The sequence below is a fragment of the Pelecanus crispus genome, chromosome 9, assembly GCF_030463565.1.
Source record: "Pelecanus crispus isolate bPelCri1 chromosome 9, bPelCri1.pri, whole genome shotgun sequence".
NCBI classification, from domain to species: Eukaryota; Metazoa; Chordata; class Aves; order Pelecaniformes; family Pelecanidae; genus Pelecanus; species Pelecanus crispus.
The window spans coordinates 669,316-695,374 of record NC_134651.1 but is presented as its reverse complement, the minus strand read 5'-3'; the positions used below and the strand labels follow the sequence as shown (position 1 = coordinate 695,374).

At 44.6% G+C, this 26,059-nt stretch overlaps 2 protein-coding genes across 3 annotated transcripts in view; one reads left to right on the top strand and one right to left on the bottom strand.

Annotated features, from left to right (window-relative positions):
* MED12L (mediator complex subunit 12L) overlaps window positions 1-26,059 on the bottom strand; it is a 157,309-nt gene that overhangs the window by 106,244 nt on the left and 25,006 nt on the right. The window contains exons 11-15 of one of the 2 annotated variants that reach the window (XM_075715976.1): window positions 17,834-17,965; window positions 16,353-16,479; window positions 14,251-14,465; window positions 12,999-13,103; window positions 11,810-11,986 (exon numbers count right to left, since the gene is read on the bottom strand). In XM_075715976.1, coding sequence (XP_075572091.1) covers window positions 11,810-11,986; window positions 12,999-13,103; window positions 14,251-14,465; window positions 16,353-16,479; window positions 17,834-17,965 — 756 coding nt within the window. The remainder of the gene's footprint in view (window positions 1-11,809; window positions 11,987-12,998; window positions 13,104-14,250; window positions 14,466-16,352; window positions 16,480-17,833; window positions 17,966-26,059) is intronic. The other variant, XM_075715977.1, reaches the window with a different exon arrangement.
* Window positions 9,054-10,076, top strand: GPR171 (G protein-coupled receptor 171). Its single transcript, XM_009492415.2, has one exon. It carries the CDS (start codon window positions 9,080-9,082, stop codon window positions 10,055-10,057), a length of 978 nt encoding a protein of 325 aa, XP_009490690.1. The 5' UTR covers window positions 9,054-9,079; the 3' UTR covers window positions 10,058-10,076.

The following is a 26,059-nucleotide window of genomic DNA, read 5'->3' as shown; positions in this document are numbered from 1 at the left end:
CACTGTACCATATTCCTCAGGACCTTTCTGAAATAACATGGTGTACACCAATAATGTTTCTATTGAACTGACTGAGATTTTAGTAATCCCTTTCTGTTGTTGCAGAAGGAGGCAAGAACACTCAAGTAGACGTTTGAAAACACACACGTACAGCTGTCTAGAAACTCTGGGGTATATTTAAATCCAGAAAGAACAATTTGTTGGTTTTCCTATGCTTTTGGCATGACGATAAAGCATTTCTCTCTGTACAAAAGTAACAGCTGAAAGCCACCAACCTTCTATATATAAATACAATCTCTTTTTTAACTGTATTTTTCAGTGCAGCTTTTTTTTTTTTATTATTGATTGATTTTATCATTGTACAGGGAAAACACACTAGTCCATAAAGTACTCAAAACAAGCTTTCCGGCAACAGCTCTGGAAGCTGAATGCTTTCATTTTACTTAACAAAGAAGATACAGGAACAGAAATAACATGTGCTTCACCTTGCTGCCACTGTGTTTCATTGTAGTCCTAACAGATAATCTTTCAGGGTGAAAGATTTTTAAATACATATATGTTCTTTGAACCTTCTCCAAGGCTGTGCGTAACTTCTCTTGGTCCGAGACCACCGATGTACAGTAACAGTATTCTACCATCACGCGGGGTTTATTTAAACTAAAGGACCGGACAGCAATTCAAACCACCTGCTGAGTTTAAGCTCACCTTTGCGGAGCGCATTTCCCGCCGTTTATTCCCCGCCTGCCTGAGGAGCGGTCCCCCCTCAAGCCCGCAAAGCCGCCGGCACCCGACGCGGGGGAGCCGGGACCTTCGTCTGACAGCGGGGGCTGGGGGACCCTCAGCCGAACCAGCCCCCAGGGGCTGCAGCAGAAAGCTGCGTTTTGGTTGTGGTTTTGAAAGGAAATACATAAAAGATGATTTATATGGTTCTTTCGGAGCTCCCTGGTTCTTGTCAAACCGAGACTTAGCAGGCTCTTCCCTCCAAGCAATAGTCTGCAGGGGAAGAGAATCTGTTGCTTTGTGAGAGATTTTTTGTCATTTATGGCAAAAACATTTAGTTCCTTGCATGGAATGGCTTGGTATTTGCCTACATAAATCTAAATAATTGCGGCTGTGAAAGCACAGTGGCATACAGAGATTAAATCACTTCGCAGTATATATTTGTTTAACTTTTTAATTACTTTACAAGCTTTGAAAAAAATATTTATATTGTAAAATTGTTTCCTCACTCCACCAGATTACTGATACTAGAACAACAAAGACCTGCGTAAGGCACCCAGGGGAAAGTATGCTGAGCAACGCACTTTTGGAAAAGCGACACTAAATTTCTAGCTTTCGGTTTGCTTTGAACTAGGATGGAAAGGTGTGGGGACGATTTTTTTTCCTGCACCGGGTAAGTTAATTCTTTCACACCTTTCCCAGCACATCACGCCTCAGATAAACCGAGCCAGCTCCTCAGACACCCCGAAGCCTTGTAGTCACAGTAAGGAGCAGCTCTTGCCTTGTCAACCTACCACCTTCCCTAAAATTCTTGCAGTCAAAGTCACGGGTCACCCAGAGCTACACGAGGTTCCCGTTCGACGGCGACCCAGTCCCCAGCTGCAGCTCCTCCTCCTGGCTTGCTCGTGACTCCCTCCACGGCACTGCAGGAACAGCACAGGGTTTGCCCTCTTTATCCTTTGCAGAACTAGGTTATTCAGCCGGACCTGGAGTCTCTTGCAAGACGCGGTGCCGCTGGGGAGGACAGGCACGCATCGCAGGCTGCCGAGAGACATCAAACGCGCAGTCGCACAGAAAAGCTGCGGTGCTCGTAACATGTCAGCCTCCCTCCCCCAAGCCTGGTAAAGTTCCCGGTCATCCCGCTGTAAGGAGATGCTGTTCTGCTGTTCGAAACCTTGAGACAGCACCCAGGCAGAGCGGCACAAATCTGCTTCAAAAAGCCCGTAAACGTCTCACATTTGAAACTATGCATCACCTCAGAAACCCGCCCTAGCCCTTGGCGATACCGCACAGCTGTCTATCCAGAAGCCATCTCCACACTACACTGGACAAATGACAATGCCGCAGTTACTGTGGAATGGGTTATTTATGCTAATATTGTGGTGTAAGGCTTCAAAACGTACCATTTCCTCTGCCACTGATAGAGCATGGCAATTTTTCAGGAAAAGAGCTAAACCTAGTGTCGTGGTTCAGCCCCAGCCAGCAGCTCAGCGCCATGCAGCCGCTCGCTCGCTCCCCCTACCCTGATGGGATGGGGGAGAGAATTGGAGGAGTAAGAGTGAGAAACACTCCTGGGTTGAGATAAGAACAGTTTAATAATTGAAATAAAGTAAAATAGTAATGCTAATAGTAACAGTATAATAATGATAATAATAATAATGATACACGAAGCAAGTGATGCCCAATGCAATTGCTCACCACCCGCCGACCGATGCCCAGCCAGTTCCCGAGCAGCGATCGCTGCTCCCCGGCCACCCCCCCCAGTTTCTATACTGAGCATGATGCCGTATGGTATGGAATGGCCCTTGGGGCAGTTTGGATCAACTATTCTGGCTGTGCCCCCTCCCAGTTTCTTGTGCCCCTGGCAGAGCATGGGAAGCTGAAAAAGTCCCTGACTAGCATAAGCAGTGCTGAGCAACAACTAAAAACATCAGTGTGTTATCAACATTCTTCTCCTACTAAATCCAAAACACAGCACTGTGCCTGCTGCTAGGAAGAAAATTAACTCTATCCCAGCCGAAACCAGGACACCTAGCAAACGGAAATCCTTCCTCCGAATGCTGTTTCAGGAGAGAAAGCTCACTCCACAACTGCCTCAACACATAAAAAATCCTGGTTGTGCAGAAATCAGCAATAAGACTCTCAACGGAGTTTAATCTTGCAGGACGTCATCTCAAAAAATTATCTCTATTGTTAAAAAAAAAAAAAACCCAAACCCACACAACTCCCCAAAGAGGGGGCAGATGCCACTTTACCTAACAAGGCCACACAGTCACAACCAGCAGATGTAATGCGGGATGTTAAAGCTCGTATTCGCTAGCTTTAACACAGCAGGGACAGGAGGGAAGGGCTAGTTTCCCTCTGCCAACACCCTCACACACACTCTCCCATCTCACCCCAATAAATAAGTCTTTTATTATTTTTACGAGAGCATCTTCATTGCCACGTCTAATAATCACCACTTCGGGGCACCGCATATCTGTAAAACACTGCTCAAACAGTTAAAACTAAACATTGACAACTGACGAAAGGCGACAAGCAGGCTAAGGAGCTCGTCGCTCTTCGGCAGCAGGCGGGTGGTGGCGTTGATCCCCAGGACGCGGTTATCTGCCCGTAGTGTCTGGGGTTCACGCAGCGCTGTGTGCCAAGCCGAGCGGATCCCCTGCTCTCCGACAGGCTCAGCGACACAGGCTGCGCTGATCACATCTTACCGCCTTGTGCTCTGAAATAAACACATGAACTGGTTTTTTCTTCATCAGAAATAGCTGTTTCTGCTCAGAATTCGCAGCTACCCTGTGCCAAGATCACTCGTATTTTTCATTTACAATGCAGACATTACAACGGGATACAAAAATTTAGTCTGTCAATGAAAGTCATGAAAAGCAGCAAGAGAAAATAGTAAACTTGCTAGTTTGTACATGAAAAAAACCTTCCTGGGTACATGATTAAAGGATGGCAAAGACACCACTCAGAGACTGCTCCTCAAAGACATACCTCAATACCCAAACAGTGACTGACAGCCGCACAGAGAAAGGGAGGAAAACTCTCTCAGGACTAATTTGTGCCGTCTGCTCATTACCCCGTCTCTGACATTGACTTTGAATGCTTCTCTCAAAACTGAAGATAAGCTGAAAGAAAAATCAACCGTTTGCAAGTGTTTTTTGGTTTTTTTCCTGTCTACCATCACACAAGTGATGCAAAATCATGATAAAACCAGGGTTTCCCATCAGTTCTCTATCATACATCGACCGCAGAATTTCCACCCATGCACATCTGTCTGCCTTGTACAGGCACATAAACACCCACTGAAGAAATCAAAACTCGGACCCAAAATTAAAGCTCAAACTTTTGGTGCCTTTAACAGCACATTTCCACAGAGGGAAGCCCGGGAGAGCCGCATCCCTCACGCAGGTAACCCACCCCAAAATGTTCTCCAACGCAGCCGACTCCTGAACACGCCTCCGGGGATCTGCCCGCGGGAGAGCGCGTCACCGCCCGGACCGGGAAGAGGAACCACGGCCCGGGCTCTGCCCGTGCCTCCCCCGCCGGGGCTGCGGGGCTCGACCCCCTCCCGCAGGCGGCCCGATCCTGCTCGCGGCGGAGGAAGGACGCAGCGGCAAGGATGCGAGGATGCTTCTCCCGGGAGAGGGAAGCTCTCCTGCTCCCCCAGCACCGTCCCACGCCGCAGGAGGCTCGCGGTGACCTTCCCCCACCGAAGCGTGGGTGCAATTTCTCCCAGTTTTCTCCCACTGCCGGGAAATCTGACAGAGAGAGTCGATGTGGGCACAACATGCAAATAAGCCTGACTTTTGTAACTGCATAGAAAGTAGGCTCAAAAAGCTTATATAAAAGGAATCACGTAGCTCTAAGCTTGACAACCTTCCTGATGTAAAAGAGAGGGATATGAACAACAGATTCAAACGTTAGCTTCCGAACGGATGGATTAACAGCTTGTTGTATTTTCCTCATTTAAAGAGAGGAGATCACACAGAGCCTTGAACATCCGTGCCTGGCCAGTGCTTGCTAACATTTAATGTTCTCCAGGACTGAAGACAAGGAAGACGCAGCACAACCGAGGAGCTCGGAGACACCCCCTCACCATAAGCTGCACCCGCCTGGCAGCCACAGAAATAAGGACAAACACTGCACACTCGCGTGCAGTCCTGCCTGTGCTCCTCCAATACAAAATTAAAGCAAGCTGTCCTTTTAAACTTAACTGCACCCCGTACAGGGCATCTTTAATTAGCTTCACTCCCGAGCGAGTCTCAGGGGACCCTTCTCTGAGGAGCCCCAAGTGAATAACGCCCGAGGCGACCTGCTGAAGGGGGAGGAGAAGGCACAAAGTGGCATCTCCTGGGGGAACCGTCGGCCGCAGCGAGCACCAGCACGCCCCGAGCGCGTGCGGGGGACGCCACGCGTTCGTTACACCAACTACATGCAGCCGAAGCAGCGGAGCCCGGCCGGGCAGACGCCCGCTCTCCCGCAGCCTGGCCAGCGCCGCCCCGCACAATGCTGCGGCGGAACCTTTCACAGCTTCCAAGAGTCAAGCCCCAGGCGAGGAGAGCCCACAAGGTCTCCGAGGTACGGGCAAACTCGCCCCCCATCCAAAGCGGCTGCTCTCACGCCCTTCCCCTTCTCCCGGCTGCCAGCTGGGCCACCGAGCCCCCAGCCTTCAGGAGCCAGCCGCGGGTGCTCGGCCCAACTACACCTGCAGCGGAGGGTGCTCGGGGCGGGGAAAAAAAAAAAAGAAAGGTTAAAGCCCACTAACAGCAGATCTCCAGAAAGCCTCTGGAAACTTCTGGATGTGAAAACTTTCAAATGAGCATGCAACATGTGGCGAGGTATCAGAAGCGATCCTGACACAAGGACCACCTACGTAAATCCTCGGTGCGTCTAATTCAAAACACAAGGCTCCTGATGCTATTTTAAAGGTCATCAAATTTAGGGGGGGCGTTAAGGTTTAGCTGTTGTTGTTCCTAGCTTTGTTCTCAGAAATGATTCAATCATTTTGGCTGAATTCCCACGCACACCAGCACCCCTTCCCTTCCTTGCACCACCCCCCAGCCCCAGGAGTCAGCCTAAGCAGGCACGCATCATGGAAAATTTCAAAAAGTCAAAAATGTAGAAAAGTTTAAACCACCAAAAATAGGGTTTTACGATGAGAAGTGCTCAACAACTTCAATTACAAATCTACCATCTGCATCTGTAAGTGATGAACTAAAATGGCCTTTTAAATTAGACATACAGACGGGGGAAGAGGATGACACCGAACCACAATAAAAACAGCATTATGATTCAGTAGACTCACATTCTCAAGTTTCTTCTCCTCCCAAAACACTTCTGGAGGAAGTGTAAACCATTTTCCAGTAAAGGTTTACCTAACACCATCACCTTGGTTTTTTTAGACCTGGAAAAGTTTTCTGAGCTGTAAACTGACTCTACAGAAAAGGGGAGACACAAACACACACAGAGATAAAAATCTGACTGAATGCTACGTTTCAAGTTAAAAAAAATAAAGAAAAATATGAGTATGGAAAGATCAGTTTTGCATGATGAGCGTAACACCATAAAACTAGTCCATGTTTGCTCAAAACCAAACATAGGTTCATTCCAGGTAATGAAGCTTTGCAAACATTTTGACAAATACAGTCTGAACTTTAAGCTTATGACTAAACTTAAAACCAGACATTCTTAATTTGTTTCTTCACAAAGCTCTGGTACGTGATTTGTAAATTCCTGTGGATTCTCAACTACAACGAAGTGCCTGCATGTTAGGGTTTCAGTATCATTGTCAGCACCTCAGCCCCCTGCCTGTGTTAGGCATTTTCTCCTGTTCTGGTTTGGTTTTTTAGGGGGTTTTTGTTTGTTGTTTTTTTTTTTTTTTAAAAAAAACAAACTTAATTATAAACATTTATAAAAATTTCCCCTATATCCCTAATGTGTAATTTTTATTTTTAAAAGTACTTGGCAAATACATTGCAAAACCCTGATTTCAGACAGATTTTTAAATGTAAGAGATATGGGGGGAGCGAAGAGAGTTTCAGATTTTTAAAAACAAAACCATGGCCACTGACGTCACCCATCTACAGCCCCGGGTCAAGAATTTGGGACTAACCCAATGAAGTTTTAGTAACGACATGAAAAAGGGCACATGCTGGGGCTGCCCAAACCATACACGTCTCGTCACCCTTACATACACGAACACGATAAACATTTAAACTTAAACCTTCAGGCTGGAAGTTAGGAGGAGAGAGTGGAAATTGCGCTGCCCTCGGCTCTGCTGGGTATCAGCCATTTTACAGCGCTATTCACCGTCCCCGTCGGCACTCTCGTGCGGACAGGTCAAGCAACTCTGACCGTCTTTCCTCCACAGAAAGACGTATTTCGAATGGCAGTAATCGTAATAATCCACGCTCCCGGCCACATCAGCAAGTCTAACTGAGCCCCTTCGCAGGCGTTTCTCTCCTCGTCGCTCTCCGCGTCGTCCCGCGCAGCACCGAGCGCCTGCGGAGCAGGAGCAGGAGCAGGAGCAGCCCCCGCGGCGCTGCCCGGGGCAGGGCGAGCAGAGGGGCTCTGCCCTCGGCGTGCCCCCCGCCCGAGGAGGAGGGAAAAGGGGGCTCTCTGGGCTCTTCCCTCAACGCTTACGTTCTTCTGTCACCTCTCTTTTAGGCAACTTCCACGTGGTTTAGTTACTTGGATGCTGGTTTTAACTGCGTCAATCAGCACATTTAAAAACCACAGACACGTTTCAAAAAAAGCCAGCAGGCGCAGCCAGAGGAAAAGATAACGCAGCGCTGGACGGCGAGAGCAGTTGCCACGAGGCATCAGACCTCTGCAGACTGATGCTCGGAAGACCCCAGAGACCACGAAGACAGGTACGTGCTTTTGGTTGTCGTCTGTTCCAGCCCATCTAGGTCTACCTAACTATACAGCCTGAAATGTTAACTGCGCCCAACGTGTAGAAAGTCAGGCTGAACTATTTAGCCACACAGCCTTTGCTTTGCCTGTAGTCAGCGCTGCTTGGCTGCAGTCGTGCTGTCCCCTTGGCGGCTCCGGTTCCAGCAGCACCTCCGGCTCAGTTTGCCGGGCTGCCTCTTCGCCCGGCGGAGGACGAGGGCTGCGCCGAGCCCCAGCGCGGGAGAGCCCCACGGCCTCGGGGCCGCGGCAGCGAGCCCGGCAGCTCCCACGGCGCTGCTTGCTCCTCACCGACGCTGCGCACACCCAGACTTCACTCAGTTCGCTTACATGTTTTAGGGCAAGAGAGACCACCGGCAGAAAGCCAACTGCAAGAAACAAACTGCTTTTTCCCCCCATTTTAAATCACTAGAGTGTCTGCAATCATTTTGGTTTAAAAATTATACGCATCTGGATACGTATATCACAGCAGAAAATAAATGTGCTAATGCAGTAGTTCTCATATATTAAAATTAGGAACAATATAATGAAATAAAAAAGTGTTGCAGTCTGATGCTATTCAAGACATAAATGTGTTGGTTTTCATTCCAAGAAATTCTAACGAAAAGTGCCTCCTTTCCCGCAGACATTCTGTGCAGCAGTCTGACAGTGTAGCTAGCAAACAAACACAACCACCCCTCAGTCAGGGAGTAGTAGATTTAGTTAAAATAAGACCAAAATTTTTTACTTTTCTGTAATTTCTAGCAAAGCTTGAAAAGGAAGTGAGAAAAATTGTGTAATAGCTGCTTCTTTCAAAATGTCCTTTTTCTAAAGGCTTCATACAAATACGCAATTAATTTAGCCTCTGTTCAAGTAGGAAGAGAGGGTAGTTTGCACAAACTTAGGACTGATTAAAACTATTTGCTCACCTGTCCGACATATCTGCGTATCGGTTTGACAGTGCATTAACTTCAAAACTCCCAATACATTTTTATAGAACAAGACTCCTACAAATACTACCCCTTCTTTAGGCATAGTTTCAATTGTTCAAAACTTATGAAGTTTTAGTGTGACCATTAGTAACCAGATGCTTAATCATAAGCGCATTCAAACCTTTTGGTTGGGGGAGGAGAGTGCGCAGTTTGAACCACTCACTCGCTCACTCAGACTGCTCTAGTGGAAAAGCTTCTCGGAAGTCTATGTGCTTTCAGGAACAAATCCTAATACATTTCCAAACTTCTCCAACATGAGAACAAAGCCCTCTTGAATACCTGTGAAGCAGCATGAAGAGACAGAAAAAGATTTCTTCCCAATTGCATTTTTTCCATGAAATTAATCAAACCAAATTCTCAGAGAATAAGTACTATTGCTCAGGAAAAGCTGATGTCATTGATGTCTTCTGGGGTTTTTTTGTAGGTTCCCGATATCTCCTAGCAGCAAAACCAACTTGCACAAGAAGTTTACAATGTCAAGCAACGTTTCACAATGCCACATCAGTAAGGAAATGGAACCTTTTACCTATTTCTACTACTTGATTTTTCTTATGGGATTTATTGGAAGTTGTTTCGCACTATGGGCATTCACACAAAAAGATCAGAAACAGAAATGCATGAGCATCTACTTAATTAACCTCTTAACAGCGGATTTTTTGTTGACTTTGGCACTGCCAGTAAAGATTATTGTTGACCTAGGAGTTGCATCCTGGAAACTGAGAATATTCCACTGTCAAGTTACAGCCTGTTTCATCTACCTGAACATGTATTTATCGATTATATTTTTGGGATTTGTAAGCATGGATCGTTGCCTTCAGCTAACGCACAGCTCTAAAATCTACCGCATTCAAGGGCCTGGATTTGCCAAGATGCTGTCTGCAGTCGTCTGGACAATGGTTCTCCTTATAACAGTGCCTAACATGGCTATACCAATAAAAAACATTGAAGAAAAACCTGGCGCAGGATGCATCGATTTCAAAACAAAATTTGGAAGAGACTGGCACGTGTTTACTAATTTCATATGCACAGCTATATTCCTGAATTTTTCAGCTGTGATACTGATTTCCAATTTCCTTGTTGTTAGACAACTCTACCGAAACAAATACAGCAAGAGTTACGCAAACGTGAAGAAAGCCCTCATCAACATACTGCTCATAACGGCGGGCTACCTGCTGTGTTTTGTTCCATACCACATTGTTCGTATCCCCTACACTTTGAGCCAAACCGATACCATAACCAGCTGCTCTCTGAAACAAGCTCTCTTTAAAGCTAAAGAATCTACCTTGCTGTTTGCAGTATCAAACCTCTGTTTTGACCCTATTCTGTATTACCATCTTTCCAAATCATTCAGATTGAAATTTACAGAGACTTTTGCAGCACCCAAAGACACAAAGGTTTTCACAGACGAAGAGGCGGAACACAGAAGTGAACAGCAGATGCAAAAGCCCTGATTCCGAAACACATCAGAAGAGAGTGCAAACCCACAGTATAAACAGCTGTTGAGCAATCGCAAGCATGGCTACCACGGTCAACAACATTCCTGCTGGATCATAAGCCCAAGCGGAAGGACAAAACTTGACCACTGCTTGTTCATACCAATCGCTTTGTTTTATGTTCATGTAGTAGGTCTCAACTAGCAGGATTTTCGATAATGCCTTTCGGAAATAGTTCACTGCACCAGTGATGACCTACCAGGGATCAGCAGCACTTAAAAATAGAACATGCTCAGACAGACTCAAACGTACCTCATAATTATTTATGGTAAACACCTGAACTCACCTTTTCTAAGTTAAATATTGCGTACTTACTATATTAAACGACTTGGTGCAATCAAGTGAAGAGATTATTTAATAGCAGTTCTTCAGCTGCAAAGTTTTCACATATACAATTAACCCAAACGCATTTTAGAGGGCATTATTTACTCCAGAAAGTGATTTTAAGCTGTACTGATTAAAAATTGCTGTATCTGTTTACATCACACCTGCAGTTTTTATAAATAAATTTCTTGTTCTTGCCAAGTTCCATTGCCTTTCCTTGCTGCTGTTTCAATGAGTATGAAAAAAGCTAACATGTTATTACAAAAAATTCAAGGAAATTTTAAAATTAAGATAAAGAGTAAGTATAAACATCCAGTGTGTTCTCTTTGCATGTTTTTTTATAAAAATTTATAAAACAGCAACTAAGTTTATTAATATTCTAATTTACAATTACTTCCAAAAATAGTACATATGTAGAATAATCAATAATCAAGATTTTAAAATCAATTTGCATAGGCAAAATCCAGCTACCTGGATTAGCTCCACCTGTAAATCAGAAATACTTCAGAAGCAAAACCAAATCAAATTGTCTTTTTTCTAATCCTTAAAATGGGCAAAATATGAATCAGACTTTAAGCAAGCATTCAAAACCGTCCTGAACAGAAATAGCTCATTTAGTATTCTCATAACAATTCACCTGCAATAAATCAGAACCCAAACTTTGTGAAGTAAGAAACCTAAAGCAAAGAAAACTGTGGTTATCACATTATACCCTCACATGACACTTCCTGGATTGACAGGATTTAATATCGTTAAAAAGTTATCATTGTTGTTTTAAAAAAAAAAATTCTCGAGCAGATACATTCCAGTTCAAGGCTTGTTCAGTCATCTGAATGAGGGTTTGGGATCTGGAATGTTATTCATGGGGCTTTCTTCAGTTCCCATGAGCCTACAGACAAACACAGCAGCAGCAGCAGCCAAAAATCCACGCTAGAAACAGCGAGGAGTGGGTGGGAGGAAATAACACCATTCTGTCCCTTACACTTCAGAACTATTTCTTTCAGATATTTTGGTATTCATCCGTCTGTCCAAGTGCAATATCAAATTTTCTACCTGGGAAACTTTTATTAGACCCTGGAACGTGGCGGTTTTATTGTGGTGCCTGCCTCCTTAACGCGAGTAAGCCATCACACGTTATTATACCTCTTATGCATTCTTCCAGCGAACCCCCTTTCGATAAAACAAAGCCCGTGCGCGGCACTAAAGCCACCCCGCAGCGCACAGCGTCTGCACGCTGGCAGCAACAGCATCACGCGAAGCGGCCAGGAGCCCTCGCGCAGAGGTTGCATAGCCGGCTCTCTTCAAACAGTGAACTTTTCTTCCTTTAAATGCTTTGCTGCCACACCGGGCAGTACTGGTACACACACAAGTACAGAGGGCACTCACCAGAGGTATAGGGAAATGTGTTGCGTATTGCAAATGGCGAAGGAGGTCATAATTGGATGGAAAAATCAGTTCTCTCAGTCTTTCCCTCTTGACTGACTTCTCGCTGGTAACTGAAATTCTTCTGTCTAAAGAAGAGTTCACATTCTCACAAGACTCCCCAGGCATTGGAGAAAAAATCTAAGTCATGTAAAACAAACGTTTAAGGTAAGTGTAACCTCTAGCTTTCAAAATTCAGCAATTGCATTCAGAGATAGGATTTTGTACTTGCTTACAGTTACTTTTTAAACATCTGAGGTTTTTCAAAGATAGACAAAACAAGGGCAATTGTAATCAAGCTTGAAATTTAAGATGCATATACACATTATATCTCTATGCATATCTCCGTTGTTATTAGACAAGTTTTAAACTAGCGGTATTCAGTCAGGGAAAAAAGCATTAAGATTCAGAGCAATCTCCACACTTCTTACGCCGCTGTGACACAGAAACCACAATGAGATAAGTCCAGTGATTGAGGGAAAATAATGAAAAGGGTGAAGTGGGAAGTGACAAGAGACATTGTAGGCAGGCATGGATATGCTTGAAACCACCAATACGACAGATGTCAGGCAGAAACAGGGGTCCCACTATCCTGCAAGTGGGTCTGCACTGATAGCTATGGGCACAGGAGTCCATGCAGATGCAGAACAAGAGCAGTCCAAAGGAAGAAACTAGGAGATTCAAAAGCAATGCAGAATCAGGCTAACGGTAAGAAAAAAAGAGAGGGAGGGAAACAGATTTGGAAGGCGGAGCCAAAACATTGACCAGTCACTTGAAAAGCAAATGGTATCAACAGGGTTCCTCGATGTCAAAGTGGGTAGATCTGCATATTTATTCATGCTTAAAAGTAATAGGCAGCACTGAATATGCTGGGTGCAAGGGGGAGGAAGGGAAGGAGCGGGGCAGGCGTGCGTGTGCAAGCGCGCGAGCAGGCGGACAGCCGGGGAAGCCCAGGAGAGCAGCGAGTCGTCACAGAGCAGAGGTGCAGGGAAAGGAGGCGACGCACCGGCACAGAAGCCGTCAGGGACTGGGTGCCAAAGGACATCGGCTTCGATGGAAGAAGCAAGGTGGTGCTAGGAGCGTGGAGACACGTTCAGTGGCAACAGCAAGCACAGGCATCAAAGGCATGCAGAAAGTCAAAAGTTAAACCTACTGGAAATTCCGAACCAAAATCTGCCTTAAAGTCACTCTTGTCTACATCATCAAAAATACTAGCGGTTCCTGAGTCAATGCCCATATGTTCCATAATACTATGATCCTAATAAGTGCCAGAGAGAAAAACAAGTATCAGTCACATTTTACTGAAGACCCATTTAACTGATCACAGGTAAACCCAAGCACTTCACCTATTTAAGAATTAAGAAAACAGTATTGCTAGTAAGTACTTTTCAAATACTGACTTTTAAATCTTTATGATAAGCCTTAATTCACAAACGTATTTCTCAAGCCTAAATCCACAAAAACATAGAAAAGGGCAGGAGCCAAAGGGGGAAACAAAACTTCACAGTACATCCCCGTGAGCAATTCTGCTCCAAGGACACCTACAGAACAGGAAGCTGACTCTTGTACCTTCCCAAGATTTATTTCCTACTTTGTTGGACCACAAAAGGCAGCTTGTAGAAACCCCCTATATTTCAGGGCAGATTTGGCCATGACACCGACATGAGAGATGTACAAAAGAAATGAGAAAGAAATATAAGAGGATGCTTTAGCTGCCCACAGGCTCCACACGGGCTGTGCAGCAGAACAACAGGCTACCTCTCATCACACCACTACAAATGTGGTCTGCAGTCCTGCGTTTAAAATTGCCTTCCTCTTGCACTGGTTTTAGAAAAGGTTCCGAACTGCTCATCTGTGGAAGACTCGGGATTGCACCCGGACTGTGCAGGTACGAGTCACGAAGTTTGGCTTCACAGTCCTCAGTCGGTGGCTGCGTAGCGCACAGTAAGCTCCCGATCCTCGGCGAGCAATTACCAGGCCGCGCGTCACTCGTGCCTGCGCTGTGCCGGCGTGCCCCACGCTGCACAGAGGACGCGGGGCTTACTCCAGGCTCCCCGCTGACTGCTCCTGCTTAAAGCTCTCCCTTCTCTTCGTTGAAGCACATCCAAATATACCAGTGGAAAAACTTATTTGCAGAAGTCTACATTGTGCCTTTTTGTTTGTCCCAGGTTATTTCTATCACCAGACAACTGTCAGTTCAGTGTATTTGCACCAAAACGACAATATTTACCGCTATATACAAGAATGAAGCTAATGGATCACTTTCAGTCTTCCCAAAGAGAGAGAGACAAGGTGACACAGATTAAAAACTTAGTAGCTCATATGTGAAATACTAATGCTTTAGTGAAAATCTACGTTTAACGAAACAGAGTACCAACCATGGGATAAATAGCATGAAGCGTTACCTCCAGTTTCACATCATGATCCTTAGCATAGTGTTCATCCACAGCTTCCCCATTAGGTGAGCGTGGTCTAGTAGTTGCAGTGATTGACAAGTCTCCACGTGATATTAAAGTGCACATGTACGCATCATGGGAGAAAACATCATGCCGAGTGAATTCAGAAAAAAGCAGCACCAAATTCACAAACTCTGTCTTCTCATGGTCGCTATTTGGGTCAGCTACCCCAAAAAAAAAAAAAAAAAGTTAAACTGTAGCTTCAACTTATAAATACTTGGGTTTCAACTATCCAAATTGCAAACCCCAGCAAATTAATTTTAAAGGTTTACTAAAAATGTCTCAGGCACAGGCTTCTCATTGTCTCCACAGAACAAACCATTTCCCATCTAATTTGCACGTTCTCGCTCCGCTATCGGCTCCAGGCATGGGACAGACTTCGGACAGCAGTGGATTCCAGAGCATCCTACCCCACAGACATCTGCCCAGCCGGGGGGGTGCCAGCAGTTAAGTACAATGTTCGAATGCTTCTAAAAATTAAGAAGAGGGGGGAAGAGAGCGAGGACATTCCTTGTGCAAAATAAAATTAATGCTGAAGCTTTGGATTGCAACAGACCACCCAACAGTCATCCCTTCCTCCCAAATTATATTAGTATAGTAAATATTACTATCTATAGTACTTTTGTATTCATAACAGACAACCTTTTAAAATATTTTCAAAGAACTCAAGATCTCTGCCTGCAAGGCCTCCAACATGTAAAAGGAATAGTTTATTAAAGCTTGATAGTGCAGCGTATTTTCTCTATTAAACGTGCTCACGCACATCAGAAAAATGTTTATTAAAATAAATGCATGTTATTCTGCCAGTGCCAAAGCAAAGCCTAGAGAAATACAACACATAAAATTTTGTTATTAAGTTTTCATTTGTCACAGCTATATTTAATTTGGATTGTTCTGTACCACAGAAAGGTCTGCAGCATTGCAGTTAACAGAAAATAGCTTTATACCATGCCAACTCTATTGGGCAACAAAACCTCCAGCTACAGAACTACTAAATCCGAATCATCAACATTTATTTAAAAGCAAATTATGCTTTACAAGTTCAAAAGCAAGGCGTGTGGACTGGATGCTGCGTGGAGGAGCACTGTAAAACACATGCCTGCAGACCAGGCAATCTGCCTTCCTTCAAAATATAGTGGTTACATGCTTTTTATTTTTGGAGACACAGAAGCTCAACCACTGTAAAAACAGTACAACACCACAAAACTTGTCTGATGCTTGAAAATACCAAAGAACATTTCAAGCAAGGAAAGCATTCCCCAGCTGCTTTCCCTACCCTGCCTCGCAGAGCCACCCGGGTGAAGAAGGACAGTATCACATTTGAAACAAGCACGTCAGAAACACAAGTCTAAATACCACAAATAGTTTGGATGGTTTATTAAAACCAGGGTCACCACTGGCACAAAAATAGAGCACTCCCAATACCTCAGAGTCTGTAACAAATGTTTAAGAAGTTTCTCCTTTTTCGGATGTTGAGAGTTTTCAGCATCACGTTTCAAAACACCTAAAATCCCCTTTACTTTAAGGGCACCAGAAAAGAAAAAAAAAAAAAAAGCACTAACTAGCAGTACTTAAGATACCAGAAACACGAGCTACAGTACCAAGCAGTTTTATTAGACCAAGACATTTCATAGAGCAACCTACGATGAACAAAGATCCTTTTCTCAATCCACCTATTTGTCAGCTAACAGCTTTCAACTTCAACACTTGTAATTTCCAAGCCAGTCACTTCGAATGTGGATGTGTGAAAAAGAGGTGAGTGTTTGATGTCAAATACGCAGAGAGTGCAAGTCATTTCCCCAAATCTCTTACAGCTTAAACAGAAATAAATATAGTTTCTGCAAATTTTCCTTTTGTGAAAAGAAGGAAATAAAAATCACAGAAGATCCTATAACAAGGCAGGAGATTTCAAAAAAATCTGCATATAAAAATAGAGCAGGTAGTCACGGAAACTGTGAAACACCCGCTACAGCAAAACAGAAACTTCAGCAGCAAGGCAGCAGACCAGTTGCTTCTAACCTACTTTGGAAGATAAATTAGTTAATACTCACATAATGAGGGAGCTTGTGTATCTAAAAACCTTAGCAGGACATTCTGAAAAACAGGAAGACTGGAACCTGTCAAGGAGGCTGAAGACAGGGATTCCTTTTCATCTAGGACTTCAGATTCACCACATCTCTGCAGAGTTATGAATAAATACATAAATAAAGCATGTATCTACACACAAATGCATATAATATTCCCACAATTTGCATGTGAGGCAGCCATACTTGTGATTGTTTCCTACCTCTGCATAAAATCCAGACTCGCTCTAGAACTACAGGTTTTTCCCACTCCCTAGTTTGGTTATTTCTAAGGTGTTTTATTTCATCACTTTGGATTATTTATTGAAAAGGAATGCCTGAGACATGTACCATCATCCGCAACGACACGGTTTCACATAAAAGCAAAAATTTAAGATACAGAACTTCCAGGACCAATGTGAATAGAAAAAGTAACTCCTCTCGTTTGTGTAAATTACACTAAATATAATAACAACCAGGGCAAACATCCCTGCTTTGAGTGGATTTCAGTGTGAGGCAGAAACCATACAGCAAGCTCCCTTCCCCCTATTAATGGTTTGTGGTGACAAGCAAAAAAGCAGGGAGGCTTTGGAAAGTGAAAGTCTTTTTGAACTTCGCTCTGTCCGTACATCTGCCTGTTCACGAGCACTTCTGAGAGCGCTCTCATCCGCCTGTCCCCGCGCCCAGGCTGAGCAGGCACCACGCAGCACTTCCCTGGGGTCCCTTTGTTCTAGGGGGACCCGAACAGAACACCCGCCCAGTAACAACTGCCCGCCGCGCTCCGGGCTGCGGGGGGTTCCACCGGCCCAGAAAGCCGCCGCAAGGCCGCAGTGAACACACCGCCTCCGTTCAACCCTCACGACGGAGCAGATCATTACTGAAGTTTCAAGGAGAAGCGCTCAGCTCACGCAAGCTGGAGTAGGATCGTTTGCCACAACAGACACAACAGTTTACATCAAAGATGTCACTACGGCTTCCTGCTTCTCCAGCGAAACGTTTCATTTTCCCTGAAAACAAGGGAGTTCTACAGAATGCAAGATTTAAAGTTACACTCCAATTTTGCCTCAAAACAGGTCTTAGTTTTGGAACCTTCCCAGAGTCCCCCACCAGCTGAACAGCCCTGCCCACCAGCCAGAGCCACATCCCTCTTTTTAAGGGACTCCAGCTACGGTGGCACCCCTTTATTTGGACAAGTAGCTCACAGAAGTAACACACTTCAAACAAACAGACGTAAACCAGCTAACACAGACCGTTCCGAGCTAGGTTGCAATCTCTTCTTATTTTAAATAGGTGGTTTTTTCATTTTAAATTTATCTAGAATTTAAAAACTGTAAATTGATGACAAAAATCCCCAGTACTCCAAATGCCACCAAACTTACTTGTTTTGTAACGAGTAGAGATTAAGGTGATGTTTCCTTAGGAATACCTTACTTTTTAAGCACACTGTTCTAGAAGTAAAAATAACTTACTTCTGCTTCAATTTCTGCTTGCCTCTTCTCCAGGAGTTTGGCTACAGCCATGGCCCTGTGCTTTCCGGACCTTTTACAGCTCACAGCCCATTCACAAAGCAGCGTTACCACAGCTTCGTCGTTTGGGGCTACCTGTCCAGGGCAAGAACAGACAGAAAACCATTTCACCCACACAGCCAACAGGCTCCTTTCTGAGCAAACAGCTTGCAGCCGCCAATGGTCCGGGGGATGAAGGCAAAAGCTGGTTTTTGTTCTTTAGTACTGACAGATGCACATGTTTGCTTTATTCATAGTGATTTCAAATGAAACATAATGTGGAAGCCAAAGAGGGAAATGTCAGTTTTCACACTGCTGATACTCAAATCAAAATTCTGCTTTATCATAATGTTGCTTCACAAACACAGAAAAGGGTGACCTGCTTTATGAGCAAGAGAAACAGGAAAAGCGTACCACACAGAACCGCTCAACCCTGTTAATCACACAGAATTTATGCTTTCCTTACATTAATTCTTTCAAACCTCTTTGCATCTACTTGCATCCCACTGACACGTGGGTCAGTGAAAAAAACAAACCAAAAAAACCCTAACCTCTAAAGGTGTATCTATCAGATAACCAAGATCAAAAAAATCCCAAAAAGCTCAATTTAATTCAGACCTAACACAGACATTTTTAAGAAACAGTACTTGCCTTTAGAAAATCCATATTTACAGAATAGCAATGGGATATGGTATGCTTGTATCTATTGAGTGTTCATCCAATCTCCGTTTCCACTAACCACCCACATTTTGGAAGTATTTTTTTTTCTTGTGTGCTACTGAACTGCATCTGCTGAACTTCCTCGCTCCTGCCCCAGCTGGCTACCATCTCTGAACACTTAAACATAAGACCAACCTGCAAATTCAGCAGATGTGATTTTTCTTCTTTCCCCAAAATTAGTGGAAACTACCCTTAAAAGTAAGTATTAGAAGGTCTAGTCAAGCACAGCACCCTCAGAAAGCAAATACTTTTTTCAGAGTGATTAGGAATTACAGACCCACAAGCATGAAAGTTACTGCTTCAAAGCTATCCCAACCATCCTCCTCAAAAAATACAAAAAACCAACAGTACGCTAAACACGGCTCTGTGCGCACACACATCACACAGAAGTTTCCTGTGAAGACGCTTCAATAGGCAAGAGCCACGAAATGACTAGGTAGGGGGAGCAGAGGCAAAATGCTTTTCTCGTCCCCAAATCAAGTGACATGGCAACGTCCCCACTGTTGTGGTTAGATGCAGTCAGCTAACAACAGAAGTACGGATACTATGTATTTTTGAAGGCAATGCAGAACACCTAAAAGAGTCTGATCTTCACGCTGACTTCTTTACCTTTCTGCTAACAAGAGAAACCGTGCCAACAAAAAACCCCAAGTGCTTCTGTACCCCAAGCAGGAGACACCAACTCGGAGCTCAGGCAAAGCACGTCAGGTCACACGTTCCCTGAAGCTGCGCCCGCGCTGCATCGCATCCTGCAGCATCCCAGGGACGGCAACGCAGGACCTCCCTCGCCGGGAATGGCACCTCTGGCAGAGCGGACGAGCAGCTCACCTTCTCAAGCGAGGAGAAGGTGATGCTCCTACAACTGAATCCCTTCACGAAAGTAAAGGACAGCTGTGAAAGGGTGAGGCAACGGGGCACTGACGCCAAAGATCAGAGCCCACTGTGCTGGGGCAAATGCAGAGAGGGAAATCCTGGCAAGAGACATTTAAAGAAGACTTACACAGGGTACTTCTGAAGGAAAAAATGGTTATAAAAGCGTTCCTATGTGCTTTTGTTCTGGCCTGAAGAAAAGGGCTTAGGTTGTTTTGGGAAATGTCAAATCGTAGAAGAAAGCCAATTTTTCAGCTTTCAATTATTTTCCACTTGAGAGAAACAAGGGTGCTTTTCCTCCAAGGAATACGCACGCTGTACAAACATTGCCAGCACGCAGACAGACACTGAGGTATACATATGCATGCGCTCATGTACAAATATTTCCTTCAAACACTGCCCGAGTTACTAAGCCAAGACTATCAGCCTGTTACTCAACCGTCCTCAGAGCTATGCTCAACTCTACTTAGCACTGACAAGCCAAACTACCGAAGCCTGCAGTCGGTGGGCTAACCATTTCCACTGCTGCTGCTCCCGCTGCTCAAGGGACAGATGTTTAAGCCTTACGACAAATGTGAAAACAGCCCAAAGTAAAACTCCGGTCACCACAAACAAGAACAGACACAAACAAAATTCAAACCAGATTTCACGCGCCCGTGTTTTTGGAGTCCTAGTGACTATTACTTGCGGCATCGTGCCTGTGCCACTTACCTCCGACCACTACGAACACGAGACTCCGCAGGGCTCGGCTCGCCCCCGCTGCTGAGCCCTCCAGCCCCCGACGGCCATCGCCCCGTTCAGCGAAACGGGAGCACCGTGCCCCAGCAAGGCGGTCCGTGGACCAGGCGCATCGGGGAGGTAGGACACACGAGACCGACCTAGCGCAGGGTGGGCTCCCGCCTCCGCCACAGCCTGCGCACCCCCAGGTTACAGCGCCAGATGCCAGAAGGCCATGAGCATTTGTTACCCGGCACGCTGTCTGTATCCACGGGTTGTAATTAATAGGGTACCTCGTATGAATTGCACACCCAACTGCCTATGACCAAGGGCTAAGGCTTATTTACCCAAGCACGTTTCTTTCATGTTTGGTTGGTTGTTTTACAGTCTTTCATGAAGCTCATTGACAATGAGTGCAGCGAAACCTAAAAAAACAACAGCAAATTGCACATTTAGAGTTTTAGGCATTAAGCCAGCAACAGTCACTGTCTTTTTTTTTTTTTTTTTTTTTTAAACTAAAGATTGCATAAATGACTTATTTGATAGCCCAAAGAAAAGAGAAAACCCAGGGCACGCTGACCTTTTTCTGTTAAAGCTGGATGTTATTTCAAAAAATGCTGTGAATTCTTAGTTTTGAACAGCACTTCCAAGTGTAGCTCTGTATTAAAATTCTCTTAATAAAAGGGATAAATAAAGGATAGATGTTTGTGCAACTCACAAGAAAGTAACATGAAATTATCCCGGTCAGGACCGCATTGAGGTCTACATAAATTAACTACAAATTAATTGCTCGTCTGTTCTACCTGAACTTCAGGAGATTTCACAGAATGACTGATCTGCTTCAAGCAGCTTATTTTCAAGGGACAATCTGGTTTTTTCGGGTGGGGGTGGTGGAGGTGGTGTTATAATTGAACAACTAGAAAGAGACAGCTCCATAGTTATGAAAATACAGACAGTTAATTCTGTTTCTAAACAAGCCATCTGCTAGCACTGTGATATTAGTGCAAAAATACAAAAATAACTCCCCAATTCTACACCTCTAAAAAGCAGAACTACATTTTCAGAGATGTAGAATCCAACATCACCACAAATCAAACACCTAGGAGCGATTACGTAGCTTAAAAATCACAGTGTTAATTCTGCAGTTTCACACATATGCAGAACACAACCTCTTTTGAAGGGAAAAAAGCCCACCATAAATGCTTGAAAAATCAAGGTGTTGATCCATTTAAGAATTTCAACCACACCACTTTTAAGCACCTAAACACAGTGAGTTTGGTTCTCAGGAACTGACGTGCAGCAACTAAAAAAAGTTATCTGAGTGCAGGTAATTCTTTGAGCCCTCCGATGCAGACTTTTGTTGGGCAAGTTGGCATCACCAGCGCCATTCCCATACACTGGGCTCTCGGAACACAAGGCCCTGCAGCTGCTGAGAAAAGTAAAGTTGAAGTCTCTAACCATCAAATACTTCATTTTGCTTTTGATTGCAAATAACAAGTACATTTGAAAGCTGTATCAAGTCCCTGCAATACAAATAATGACCTAAAACCCCTACAGTAAGCACCCCTCTGCAGCAGCGCATGGGCAGCGGAAGACTGTGCTAACCAACCCACAGCTCATCTATCGAGCCACAGACTGGAAAATTAGCTAGTCCAACGCTGGCAACTCCAGCGCTGAGCGCTCGCTGCTTTGCTGAGCACGGACAGGGGCACGCTGCTCCAGGGAGCCAGGGCAGCAGCACCCGTGACGCCGGCAGCGCACTTGGGAGAGCTCTAGCCCCCTGCCCCACTGCACGGCCGCAGCAGCCTGCCGCACGCTGCACGACTTCCTCCCGATGCTATCTCACGATAGGCGTACCTCATGGCTTCCTCCCTTCCGACACCGCCTTTACTTAAGCATCCTGCGAATGCAATTAAGTAACACCTCTCAGAATAATCAGGTTCTGGATTTGTCTAATTTGGGATCTTGTGTCTGCAGATGGTCTGGCCTGGAAAAGCGCAGACCACATTTCAGAGGGGTTCAAACTACTGCCTTGAAGGGTAGCATTAGGATCACATTTGTACCCTTAAAATTTCGGGGGCAGGAAAACAAAAAGATCAGTTCACACCTTACTTAATGACTACATTCTGTAGGGCAGATGAGACGCGGGGTGCTGGGGCGCAGAACAGGCGTGGGTAGGCAGGAACTGCAACTCCCTCGGGCCGGGGGAAGCTCTCCCACAGACGAGGCCCCTCCTCGAGACTCCCAAACCTCCCCCAAGCCCTGACGAAAGAAAAACACTTCAAGGTGGCATCAAATGGGAGAGATTACCTACACCAGGTAGCACACGCCTTTGAAGCAAGATTTCAAGTTTAGATAACTGACTCACAACATTTGCCATTTAGCCGTGACCCAAAATAGCTGTAACTTTCTGAAAGCCCCCAGTCAGACCTTTCAGAGAAAACCAAAGGCCTGACTTCCACCAATTTATAACTGGAGCAGAAGGTGGGCGAAGAAAAGAAGAAGAGAGTTGGTTTGGTTTTATTTTAAAAAAAAGCACCACGATTAGTAACATGGGAAAGCATTAAAAGGAAAGGATTCAACATTACTGTTCCTGATAGGTTGGGAGATAGGAAGCCAAAAGTACTATTAAACCTCTGCCTTCCATAACTCTGAGCCCTTTTCCCACTAGTCCTTGCTTTTATTGTTTAATTAAAATTTGCTACTAAGGAACTAGTTTGACTTTGCACTAGCTAAGGCTGCCGATGAGGCACCCGGACTGCAGCAGTTATCTTTTCGTGGCAGAGGCAGGAGGAGCAGGGCCTAATGCCCAGGAGCTCACACGACTAAGCAAAAGGAAACCCCAACCTCCTCCCACCTCCCCAAAACCTCTCCAGAAGGCAGCCAGGTGCGTGACTCAGTGCCGCCAGGGAATGCCCGTGCCGTGCGTCACCGCGGCTCCCCGGGCCGCCGCGCACACCGGGGAGCTGCCGCCCAGCCTGGCCCGGCCGAGCATCCTCCCCGCGCTCGGAGCCGCTTACGGGAAGCGCTGCGGGCGGCCGGCCACGCCGCCCCTCGCCACGCCGCCCCTCGCCACGCCGCGCCTGCGGGCCCCGCACATCTCACGGGAGAGCGATGAACGGCACCCAGACACCCTTCCTCCCACCCCGAGACGGGCTGCGGCTGCTGCTGGGGTTAAAAGGGGGGGAAAAAGCTTGTAGCAGGTGTGCTCTTATGCCAGCCATGGATGCCTGTGGAGGACATAAATTAGATCCATGGTATATACATATATACACACATATATGTGTGTGTACATATATATTTGTGTATACACACGTATATACACACAGATAGCTGTCTGTGTATGTACATACGTATTTATGTATACGTATTTATATGGCTATTCCTGTTCTTTTCAAAACAGGAAGATATTGAAAATTTATCCGATCAAAAAAAAAATGTAATCAAATCATTGAACAAACCTGAGCAGGTGCTTGTTGCCAGTCATGTCTGTCCTTAAATCATGAAGGTGGTTAACAAAAAACCAACAACAAAAGATCTGATTGCTTCCTAGTACGATAAAGTTCAGGCTCAAAACACAGAGCGGCTTTATTTCTAATGTTGTAGAATTTTAGCATTTAAGAACAGTCCCTTTAAATACTAATTAAGCTTCTTTTTTTTTTTTTAAAAGGTAGACTATCTAAATAAATTTGTAATCACAATTCCAGTTAGCATTTTCAAATCAACTGCTCAGTGAAATAGAATTAACATTTTAACATTAAACTCCAAATCTGCTTTCTAAGGCGACAAGAAAGGCCTTTCAGAAGCCATATTTTTATTAAAAGAGACAAAGAAGCAGCACAAAACAGCAACGTTTATTAGTACAACCCACCTTTCTAAAGAGAACGGGTGAGGAAAGAAGACAAGAGCCAGGAACAAGAGCACTATCAGATTTTTGTATGGGGGGGGGGGGGGGGGCCTGTGCCATCCGCAAATGCCTGGCTCAGAATCCCAAATTCACACAAAATAGCTCTGCTCACAGAAGCAGTTAGGACAGCTCATTCCGTTTGAAAACACATCTTCATATCCATAAGGAGCTCTCAAGGTGTACTAGCCTCTACGGAAAAACTGTCCTCAAAAATTTGGGTTTTTTAAATCAACTAAATGCACTGACACTAGCAGTACAGACTAAAATATGGAATATGAAGAAATGCCTCTGACTGCAGCCCAAGAGGGACAAAGTCAGTAGAGGATGGTAGGCAAGCTCTACGTACACACCGCAGCACTAACAACAGCTCGAAGACAAACCTTTTTATTGGAGTTCAGTTTGCATATTTGCTTTAAATTATGGGACCGTGTTCAACAAAATATTCACCACTGCTTTGAAGTTGTCTAATGTAAAAATTAAAAACAAGTCACGTGTTCTTTGTAAGGACCCCATCAGTTATTTAAGTCACGGAATAAATTTTTCCCTTCCAGAGAGATTTTGTACTTTAACTCCCTTAGACACCTTAGGTGAGCAGGAATCTGATGTTGAATTTAGTGAAATAAAGGGTGAAAATACCCACACAAACAAGCTTCGGATAACTAAGCAACTCGAGCAACTGAACTAATGCTAATTGCATTATTAAAAATATTACAAGAATGCTCAGAACATGATCTATTTTTTCAGTGCTTGTGGAAATAGACTGATTCTGCAGATATTTCAAGCCATTTTATTTCGCTCATCTTGTGTCTCCTGCCCGTCATGCACCCAACATACTCAGATTCAGGTCCCTTAGGTAGTAACACTGTTAAATTGTAGCTTACTAACTGAAAAGGCATCCCCAGACCTCCTTTCCCACAGACACAGCAGGGTTGGGGTTTTTTTTTGTTTGTTTGTTTCATTTCCAGCAAAGTGATCTCAGAAAGACAAATATTAACTCTCTGCATTTATAACAAGCCCTACTCGTGAGAACCAAGTTCAAACCAGGACTTTTTCACTCTAAAATGAAAAACATCTCTTGGTATCATAAGAATTCAGTTGGACTTCAAAGACAACATGAGAAGCAAGATCTAAATACAAGTTCAGAGACCTAAACTTTAAAAGCAATCCGAGCACACAAATATCCATGAAGTTTCAGGATTCTACACCATGATTGCAAGAAATTCGGTATCAGTCCTTAAAAATCCAGCGCGCTCTCCTTTCATCCACTTACTACTGCCTACCAGCTAGAAAATACTGGAATGAAGTTTCGTTTACTAGGTAACCCTCCCACTCCTTAGGTGTATTTCAAGCTATACTTAAGCAAATTGGGTTTTTCTACACAGGAGACTGACAAGTTAAAAAGTCTCACCAACCATTCTAAAACAAAACAAATTAAGGGGGGGGGGGGGGGGTGTCCTTTCGGAATTCCCTTCCTTAGTTGTACCTGTGACAGACTATGACAGGTAATAAAATTCAGGTAGACCAAAGGTTAGGTGAGGGTTGAGCGGGCTGAAGCCACAGGAAGATGACAGGTGAACTCAAAGAGGAGTTTTCATAGACATTATGATAAAGTCACTATTGTATTCACTAGCTCAGTCTTCTGAGGACTCTATTTTTGCACAAATTGACTCAAGCCTTCAGAGAGAGTGATCTTTAAAAGGGGGTGGAGAAGAATCAAAGGTGTTCCAAATCTGGATGAGTGCAACACAATTTTATTCTAATTTAAAACTGTATGGTAGCAATACAAACTGTTTACCAGATTTATTTATTTAAAGATACCTCCACAATAACCACCACAGTGGCAATCATTCTGGAGCTGTGCACAAAGAGATGTTTTGAGTCAAGGAAACACCAGATGGAAAATACCTGCAGCTATAAGGCCAGTAGTTTCCTCTGCAATACCATCTCAAATGAAAGTGAATTTACCGCTTTATGCC